Genomic DNA, 10,881 nt, shown 5'->3' with positions numbered 1-10,881 from the left:
GATCTCTGCACATAATAATTTCTCCTACTGCACAGTCGAAATGTGTTTGGATTTCACATAGATTGTGCCAAGCCGCTTCTATGTACAAACGGTGTGGCACAATCTCATTGAAGTCCGAACACGAACTACATCCAGACTCTGCACGTAATAATTTCTCCTAAATTAAAAAAAAAAATTCTTTGTATAAATCTTATCTGTAAATTATGATAATATATAATTACATACTCGTTGTGTGTTGGAGTATATAATTATTTTCTTACTATATACATTCCAATCAAATAGAGTAAATAGTGATTACATATTCATGAACAAATATTCTAATTAAGAAAATATTACTGTGTGTGAATAATGTACAGTGCTGTGTATGTTAATAAACTCAATGCTGTGAACGTTTCATAATAGTTTTTCCTGTTAAGAGCAATGTTTTCATTACTTTACTTTTTAGATCAATGTTATATTTTCATTATGTTATTAAATTTTTTTTTGTTCTTCAGAATTTTTTTAATAAAAACTAGTTTTTAATGTGATAATTAAAAAAAAAACACTGCTATCCAACTATTTTAAATAGATGATTATTTATAATTTGTAGAATAGTTTCTTAAGAAAACTATTCCTATAATAAAATTTTCAAAAAAAAAAAAAAAATTCAGCCATTTGGAGCATTAACTTGCTAGCTCATCATTAATCTTTTCATCAGTGATTTTTATCACAGCAAAAATTCATGAATAATTCTTTATGAAAATGATTTTTTATGATAATATTTTTTTTGAAAATATATTAATTTTTTTTGAGAAAAAAATGTACAAATTTTCACTAGAATATAATAAAAATTAAAACAACTTGGTCTTGGAAATATCTCTCAAAGCTTCAACAATGAATCTGATAAGAATTTGAGAAAAAACTAAGAAATTAAACAATCCAATTATAGCAATAGCTTCATCTAAGAACTCATCACTACAAAGCATCTGAAAATGATTGAACTAAGGTTTTATTTGAGACTATTTTCTTAGGCTTCGTTTGAGACTATTTTTTTATTGTTTCTTAAAGTCGTCCCAAATGAAACCTTACTATTTCTTAAAGCATCTTTTTGGTACAAAAATTTTTGTACCAGAAAACTGCTTTAAGAAACAGTAAAAAAATCATCCTAAACAAATCTTAAATTAAAGCTGAAATTTAAATTGAGAATACATACAATAACAAAAATTATATTACGAACACCCACAACATCAATAAGATCATTGAAATTATTTTGAATCTCCCCATTGCTACTGATAGTTTGAATCATATTGGTTGGGACAATTTGGGAAATGCTAAGTTTAAAGATTTCTATCTATACTATTTGCTAATGATGTTCAATTTGACTGGCATCATCTGGTTTGGCATAAAAAACATGTATTGAGGTACTCTGTATATTCCTGGATGACGCTTAGAGGAGGTTTAAAAACTTGTGATGTTTTGGCTGCTAGGAACATTCCAATTTTGGATAAAACCTGCAACTTATGTCATAATAGTTTGGAGACTACATCACATCTGTTGTTTGAATGTGAATATTCCATTTAAGGCGCTAGTCAAACTCATCCTTTCCTTCCAGATGTACTATTTTAGGCCAACCATTTTTTTAGCTCTTCTACATATTGAAAATCTTGATAAGTCTAAAAGTATTATGCATGGCCGTCTGCTTATTTTGAATGTTGTTATATATTTTATTTGGCTGGAAAGAAATTATAGAAGGTTTAAGTCTAATGCCTTATGTGCAAATTCTCTTGTTAAGAAAATCTCTAAAGCCATTATTATCAAGTTAATGGGTTGGAAAATGGCATTGAGGTAAAGGAGGCTTCGAAACTGGAATATTACTGATGTGGTTCCACTTAATATCTTGTTTATGTGATGGGAGGTTTGGTTTCTATTTGATTTAAACTGTGCTGCAGTTAGCTGGATTGAATATTAATTTTTTTTTTCTGTATGTGAATCTTTGCTCTGGGATTGCTGGTGTCAAATATTTGATGCCCGACCCATCTATGACGGTGATCTAGAGCAGCTCGGCTATCTCAGTGGTTTTCTAAAGCTTAACAAGCAGGTTTTTTGGCCTGTGGACAATGATGACAACCTGCTTTCTTCTTTCTGGATGGTCTACGGGCAACCAAAGAAGAATTGGGTACTCGTATCATAAAATTCAGTACATTTCTGAGTCCCAGCCACACAGATTTTCTGTCTAATCATTAATTTTTTCTCTCTTATTTTTAGAGTATTGTTGTAACAGTATTGTTGTAACAGTTTGTTGTTTTTTATTTTGTTGTTGTCATGTTATTAGGTTTGAACTGGTATTGTTTTTTTTTTTTTTTGCTTTTGTAAGTTTTTTTTTATCAATAAAACGGGTTATGCCCTCATTTTTCCCAAAAAAAAAAAATATGACGAAGTATCAACCATAACGACTAACGTGGTCCGAATAATATGGAAAGGGTTATATGGAAAGTGTTTAGTGGGAGTAATGCAAAATCTCTTATAATGCACTCTAGTCAAGTCTTTAGATCCTATCCCAATTCCCAATCTTAAACACCCTCTCATTCTCTTTCTTATTCCCTTCCTTCAGAGTTAGCATTTTTTTTTAAATTGTATTTTACTTGTGGCATCTCCAACCGAAAAACTCATTTTTTACTTCAAAATGCAGTAACTTGTCTCCAACCGAACTCCATTTTCTAACAAAAAAAAAAAAAAAATCTTTCCCATACTTCATTATATATAACTTTCGAATTAAAAAAAAAAAAACAAATGGGGGGTGAACAGTGCGACATCAATATTGACGTCGCACTGTTCACCTGCAATGAAATAGCGTCAAAATTACCGCTCGGTTGGAGCGACGGAAGAACGACAAATGGTTGTTTGCCGTTCCATTGGAGATGACCTTAGCCATCTATCTTGAACCTCCTTTGAAGATCAAGATCCATCTTTGTTTTCACAATAATAATTATATAGCCTAAGTAAAAGTATTATAATAAGTATAGTCAATCAAATTACAAATTAATGGTGGATAAATATTGACAAATAATCATAAAAATTGTTATACCCTCTGTTGTTCTCATCTTTTTTTTTTAAGCTATTTATGTGCCTACTAATCTATTTAAAATTATAGATACACCTCTAAGATCATCACTAAATGTAAACAATTTCATGTTAGTTAATAGAACCAAATCAATAGAAAATAATTTAAAAAAGAAAATTTTAATTCTGAGGTGTAAGATATACCACAATGGTGGAGGGGAAAAAAAAATCAAATTTAGGGTTTCTAATTGAACTAGCTCGTGAGCCAACATGTCGAATTGGCTCAAGATTGAGCTCAAGTCCATATAATACTCAAGCTAAATTTTGAGCTCAATCTTATTGCTCGATTTAGTGAGTTGAGTTCGAGCTAATCATAGAATCATCTTATCATGATAATTTAATATCAATATTTAAATTATATTTTTATTAACAATCATTCTAAGCTTTTGTGCTTATTTATTTAATATTAAGGCATTTTATGGTTTTTTAGTGTTGAGCAAAAAATTTCACAACCGTATGGCTTCAAATTCATACTCTCTGGAATGAGAATGAAATCTCAAACAACTAGGCTTCGTTTGGGACAACTTCATTACTGATTTTTAGTATAAAATTTTTTATACTACGAAGTTATTTCACAGCCGAATCCCAAGTTAATTACGTGAGCATGCATTTGAGCTAATCATTTATTTTTTTATTTTTGATACAAGCTTATACTAAAAATCTTTTTATATTCTCATCAATTTTGTTTATTCAAATCAAATATTTGTAATAAAATATCATTTCCAACAGAAACCTAGAAACAAATGATCTCCCAATTTAAGAAACAAGCCCAAACTCCTTCTAGCAGGCCAGCCTAAAAGCAATGTGGACTTCCACAGGCTGAATTAAGCAGCTAGCCCGTTAATCATTTCTACTTCGTGCGGTCTGAGCCGTCCGTTCTCAATGATAAGAAGGGACTTGTGCTGGACACACGCTCATCGCCGAAGTAGGCAAGATCGATCTTGAACGGCTTCAGTCAACCCTAGAGAGAAGATGGCATCTTACTCAGCCATGGTGAGCACTATCGGAGCTCGCTTTGCTTACAGTCCATCGATGGATGTGCCAAAGAAGAGACAGCCAATGCCTTCATTGGCGTCGGCACCTTACCGGCGGCGAGATTCCGCGCTGGTGGTGATGGCGGTCGCAATCAACCAGGAAATTCGCAAGAACGAGGATAAGGTCGTCGATTCCGTAGTTGTCTCCGAGCTCTCGAAACCTCTCACCGCCTACTGCCGGTAAATTCTCCCAAAACCCTCAACCCTGTTCTTTCTTGGCTTCCCCTTTTCACCCTTTTTCGTCTTTTATTCTTCTGCAACATGTTGATCATTGATATCCACCTGGCACCTAAATAGGTGCTGGAAATCGGGGACGTTTCCTCTATGCGACGGGAGCCATGTTAAGCATAACAAAGCCACTGGCGATAATGTTGGCCCATTGCTTGTAAAGAAGTGAGAAATTAGCTTGTTAGGCCTCGTTAAAGAGTAATGGTTGGTTTCTTCCCTCTTTTAAACCTTGCTGTTCTAAAATGTTTTAACTGTTTATGAGTTTAGTTCTCCCCACTAATATATATGCTATGACTGTAAGTTCTCCCCAGTTCTTTGTTATTCTGATGCCATTTAGTTTAGAATACTGGCTTTTCATTCAACTTTTTACAATAATAAAAAAAAAAAGCTTTAGAGCTACAATATGCCCTTCTGGCAGCCCTTGAGTGAAAATGACTATTACAGCATGATTGATCATCCAATTTGATACCTTAGCTCCTTAGTTGGCTAACTATGATCATGGAAATTTCCTTCATGAAATATATGTAATGTTCAACTAACGGGCTTGTGCAATAATTTAGCTTTATCTTGGAGTGTTCTAACTCCATTGTGGTCATCCTCCTTGATTGAGCCATCAAATTCCAGTGCATCTAGGCAACGAGGTTACCCACACACCAAACTTAGATGAGTAGAACCTGTGAGATTCTCAGAGGTTGGATATGAAGATCATTTGATGCTTACTAAATTTGGTGAATTTTGAATGGTAGGGCATTAACTATGTGCACTGTCAACATAATCAAAGTTGCACCCCAAGATCACTATTGGCCTATTGGGTTACCCAAAAACTGACCGGTATTGGAATAGGTAACAAGTAGTTTGTTTTTTTGACATTGGGCTTGTGGTCACTAATAGGTAGCTATAGACTGAACTATTGTGACGGTATTGTCTTGTTCTCTAATTGTCGTGGTCACCAATCGGTTGCAAGATGTGATTACTGTTTGCATTTGGTCACAAAAATCATTGATGATAACGCATATAACGACTAATATAGCGTCAGGTCTTCTAATCACTTATTTCTGATTGTGTTGACTAAAGTGCCATTTAGTAACTATTTTGTAGGTCACCAAATAGTTGAATTCTTGTAATGTTTGGATCTCATGAATTTATATTATTGCCTTCCAAATGCCTTTTAGGAGACATGCTGTTAATATAATTTTTTGTTTGTATCTCAATTTCTCATTTCATAGCCTTTTGTACTCTTTAATAGTTTTATGTAAGGACAAAAGGGATGCCTGGTAAAAATTGAAGCAAGTATTTATCGGGATGATTGCAATGCTAAATAGGTGTGGTAGTTTTACCAAACCGAAGGATACCAATGAAATAGCTATCCTAGCTTGAATTCTGATATATATATATATATATATATAGGAAGGCATTTTGATAGTTTTACCTGAATGAGTTTGTGGAGGAATAGCTAAGGTCTTAGCTGAACTTTAAAGTACCAATCTCAACTATATGCAGAATCTGTCGAGTGCATTGTTTTATTTCCTACTATAAAGGACTTTGGAGTTTGGAGCGATGCCACTTGTTCTGTTACTGACAAAATTCATTCAGGCTAATTTCGTATGGGTGGGTGTTGAATGAAAGTAAAATTAGTTCCGTCTCAAACAATCTGATCAAATATCCAATGAGGATTTTTTAAATGCTAAATGTGCTTGCTAATTAAGAGTTCATTCACAGTTCTGACATTTAGCCCTGTCAATTTCATAAAAATTTGTGATAGAAGGATAGCAGATGAAAAAGAAATGATATTAAGTTCAATTCTATAAGAGTGGATGGTTTGTAATTTTGGCAAATAAAATAGTTTATATTTTGAATTTTGAATTGCATAGCAGTACATTGGAGATAAGTATTCTTGCTTTAGAGGTCTTCATTGTAGAGAAGATAAGATGTATAAGCTTAGTATAATAGTTGAGCCAATAATTATTTCAGAAACTCCAAATTTGCTTCCACCAAGTAGAGCTTGTTGAGAGTTTTCCATAGACTACTAAAATACTCGATTGGGTGATCTATGGAGTGGGCCTGTTACTGTTAATGTAATAGTTATAGGTATAAGGTCAAAGATCCGAGTCGTTTGATCCCCATATGACAATGATCAAGGGATGCAATTTAATCTTAGGGTTTAAAACTTATAAAATGCATATATTTATCACTTTATCTCTAAATTTCATCATATAAGTTTCAAATATTTAAGAGAACCTAAAATATATTAAATCCTATTTGCCAAGTATTTCATTGAATTTAAATGAACTTTTAAAACTTAAATAATTTATAAATCACTAATATTAATTAAAAAATGATTAAGTTAATTATAAAGGCTCTTTCATGTCTAATCAATCACTATTTAAAGTTTTTATTTCCAATATTAATAATGTATAAACTCTGATGATTAATTCTAAGCTCATATTTTGGTATGTTAAATCAATTTTTAAAAATATTAAAATACTTTAAAAATGTATAAATATTAAAACATTGATAATGTTTTTTGACCGTTACTTTGGACTATCCTAATTAGCTCTAGTTAACCGTAAGTTAGTTAGTTGCTTGAGTTAAGTTATCATCTTGCAATCCCATCTTTGTAAATTGTATGACATACATATACACATCACCATATTGTTTCTATTCAATTGTTTATGTTGTCTTGTTACTCTACCCCATTATAGGTCCCTTTGTGCTTGATTACCATTTGAATCTATCTGTTGACTAGTATGATTACATGGATTCTCATCATGCAAATTCCAAGAAAATAAAAGATCATGCTTAATTGAGAATATTCTTTGGTATCGCTATTGACAATAATAATTATTGAGGTTTTGCTTCCATAGGAAATTAATACACCATAATCTTTAAAGTCACTTTGGCATCTCATGTTAGTGCAGGTAAATTCATGGGAGATTAGTCTCACTCTTCCTTTCATTAACTCTCATGTTTGAGAAAAAATTATATGACCATTTTTCATCTTCTAGCATTTTATGTTTCAACATCTTCTCCCTTAATATATAATGCTCTTGTAGCCCAAAATAGAATTTATCTGATTCTTAATCTTCCTCAAAAGATTGTATCTCTCTAGGGCGATGGATGCATGAGAAGTGGGTCTTCTTACTGCACTTCCTTGGATATAAATTCCTAATTATTGAGGTCACTAGGTTTTAGAGAGCATCCTTAGGCATTTTGTTCCTTGAATATGTACAATATGTACGTTTTGATATGAGAAAGATGTGGTTTTACTAGGCTGACATATTGTATAAGTTATTAGTTGTAGCCTTAAAAACCTCCTTTGACTTAGGATGCCATAACTTAATAGTCAGTGAAGATGGTAAAGTTATGGGATTCACAATTGATGGCCAACTTTAGCCCTACTATAAGAGCTTCGGATTAAGTCACATTATTGGTCATAGAGAGTTTTGAATGAAGTTCATACTCTTGAGTTGCTTGTTAAGGGATATGAGGAAGACCCAATACTTAACAGTAAAACCTCTGAGGGATTAAGCCAAGTTTTATTGTAGTGTTTATGAATGATTCTCTTCTTCCTACCATGTTGGATTTCTTCAACATAATGGCATTTGCCAACCAAATGGGTTAATGAACATCATTAATAATCTTATCCTCTTGGAGTTTATCCACCTTTTGTTTAATAGTTTGCATGCTTTATGAGAAAAGTTTTGCTTCTATTAGATGTCTAGCTTATATGTGAGATCCCCTTGAAGAGAAATCATGATTATGTCTTGATCAACACTAGGCATGTTTAGTGTGCTTTTGGGAAATTTTTTTTATTATCTCACAATGAGTCTATGTTCTCATCTATTTCTTTTGTAGAATAGTGATCGACTTGCATAATCTATATTATATACATGTAGTTCATGTTCTTTATATATATATATATAAGAGATGCCCTATATAGGGTATTTTTATCTTCGAGTCAAAATTATTTATGTTGAGTTTCACAAATAAAGAGATGGGCTTACTATAGATAACATGATTGTGTCGCTTAGTGGTTTCCTAGCGTTATGTTAGTCTAAATGAGGGTAGAAAATTCTTAATATGCAAAATAAAGGTGACAACATCAATTATTTACTTGAGCCAACTCTTGAATATGGCATCATAATCAATTTGGATCTGACTACCATGAATTCTACGAGGGGAGTCACTTGCTAAATAATTCTGCAAGTGTGTTGGAGATTTTGATGATCCCTTCAACACTTATAGTGTAGTTATTGACTCTATATAATATTCCAATGGATGAATGAATGTTTTTCTATAAAAATTGATTGCATTGTCAATCATGATTTTGGCCTCAACACAATGAATGATGTTAGGTATTTTTACATACATAACACTTAAAACTATTGAAAATATATATTTAGCATCTAAATTTCTATATTTACTAATATATCATCTAAAATCTTCTTTTCCTTTTATTCTACCACTCCATTGAAGCGATGACATACTTGTATTCACTATGAAAAGATGTCATTAACGGGGAAGATATTTGTTGATGATGATTTTTGACGGAAGGTTTAAATGGAATGTTAGAATTGATTAAAAGAGGGGTTTTATATGGTATATTAATAAATATAAAAATTTAGGTGTTATGATGTAAAAATCCCATGATGTTATTGTAAGTGTGCAATATGTCTCGTATTAATGAAGAGTAAAATAGAGAAAGGTCGATGCCCTTATGAGGACTTCATGTGGTAGCTTGGGATCAACCCTTTTGAGGAGAACCTCAAAATATTCTTTTAAGGCATTCCATCATCAATATTGTAGATCTTGTAGAGGTTTTGATGAGAGCCTCTCATAAAATAGAAAAGCAAGCAGCATGGTTTTGGATTCATTTGGGGGCAGACCTGCTCCGAGTTCTGAAAGAATTGAAAGGAAAATAAAAAATGTAAAACAATAGTCTCGTAAACAAAATGTCGTATCTGTTAACGTACTCTTGTTTCTAGCATTGTTGCACTCTTTGGGTCCAGTTTCCTTGCAATTTCTTGCGAATGGAGAGTTTTGTCTCCCTTAATACATTACTTTTCTATGCATCAAATGCGACATACTTTTGCCACTTTTGTCAAAGCTATTTTCCTTCAAAATATAGTAACAATCATATCAAACAATAATTCATCTTCAACCGAATTTTATTTCTAACACAACAAAAATATTATAAATATATTCTTTCTCATTTCTAACATAAAAAATGGGTTTCTCAATAGTGTGATGTCAATATCGACGTTACACTGTTCACAACCGAGAAAATATAAAAAATACATTTCTATTTGTTATTCGAATGGACACTCGTCCGAGTTGGATACAGGCGAATGTTGTTCTATTGGAGATGCCCTTAGTAGATAATTTGTCTTTGTTATTTGAAAAGATTTTGTCATTATATAAATTATTTCATTAAAAATAAAATGTTTCACTAAAAATAATTGTTTTCTTTCGAACAAAATGATTGGCTAAAACTATATAGTGAGAAAGGCTTGATGTTATTGTTGTTGTTGTTGTACAAAATCTTAATATCGTGGATATCGTGGAAGCGATTTTTTTTTAAAAAAAATATTTTGGCACCTAATTTGTCCTACATCAAATTTCTATTTGGGCATTTAATATTTAAAAGAATTATTTTCAATAAATGCATTTCCAACCAATAGCATTTCTAAAAAAATATTTACAAGTTAAGAAATAAGAAATACGTTTTTATTCATCACAATGAGAAAAAGGAAAATGTTGAAATTCACATATAAAACAAAAATTTCTCTACCATAACAGAGAGATAACTTTAAAAAAATAAATTATATCATTGGTTTAAATGGGTTGTGTATTTCGACCCATCAATTCGATTTTAACTTAAAAATTTCTTTTTTTTTTGGTATAATCTTTTCATATTTATCAATTTTCTTAAAATTCATAATTATTAATGTTATTAAAATATTTAAGAAAGAAATTTTAAGGAGCACTATCAATGTTTAAATTAGCGGTAGGAGCATATTACAAAAATAATTTAAAAATGAGCAAATTAGTCAAACCGTTTGGTGCATTTTATTAAATATATCAAATTGTTTGGTGCATTCTATAATTTGATGTATATGAAAACATCAAATAATTGTATGCATTCTATTGAATACACCAAACAGTTTGGCGCATTCTAATTAATGCTATTGTTGCAAAATTTCATTAGGGTTCAAGCAAAATCTTACCCTAAACATTATTAGCATTGTAATTAGCTGATTAAGCAAGCACAAAAAAAAAATCAAAATTAGGCAAAATTGCCCGTTTAGCAAAACGGGCGAGTTGCTCATTAATATTTTTTTAGCTGATAATTCTTGAATTTAAAAAAAAAATTAAAACTAGGCATAATCTCCCTTAATTAGCTGGTAATTCTCCTCATTAATAAATCTCTCCCTTAAATATACCTACGCAAAACTGTACGAAGCAATCCACATTAACCATTTCTACATCTCTTATTCAGCTCGCCTGATCCGAACCAACA

General features: G+C 31.7%; 1 protein-coding gene across 1 annotated transcript; it reads left to right on the top strand.

Moving 5' to 3' along the window:
- The first annotated feature begins 4,002 nt into the window (after positions 1 to 4,002).
- On the top strand, positions 4,003 to 4,705 carry LOC110101922 (CDGSH iron-sulfur domain-containing protein NEET). Its single transcript, XM_020830027.2, has 2 exons — positions 4,003 to 4,313; positions 4,431 to 4,705. The coding sequence occupies exons 1-2, from the start codon at positions 4,072 to 4,074 to the stop codon at positions 4,528 to 4,530; spliced, it is 342 nt and encodes a 113-aa protein (XP_020685686.1). The 5' UTR covers positions 4,003 to 4,071; the 3' UTR covers positions 4,531 to 4,705.
- The last annotated feature ends 6,176 nt before the right edge of the window (positions 4,706 to 10,881 follow it).

The sequence above is a fragment of the Dendrobium catenatum genome, unplaced genomic scaffold (assembly GCF_001605985.2).
Source record: "Dendrobium catenatum unplaced genomic scaffold, ASM160598v2 fragScaff_scaffold_974, whole genome shotgun sequence".
Classification (NCBI taxonomy): domain Eukaryota; kingdom Viridiplantae; phylum Streptophyta; class Magnoliopsida; order Asparagales; family Orchidaceae; genus Dendrobium; species Dendrobium catenatum.
The sequence above is the reverse complement of the archived record's forward strand: the minus strand, read 5'-3'. Positions and strand labels throughout refer to the sequence as shown.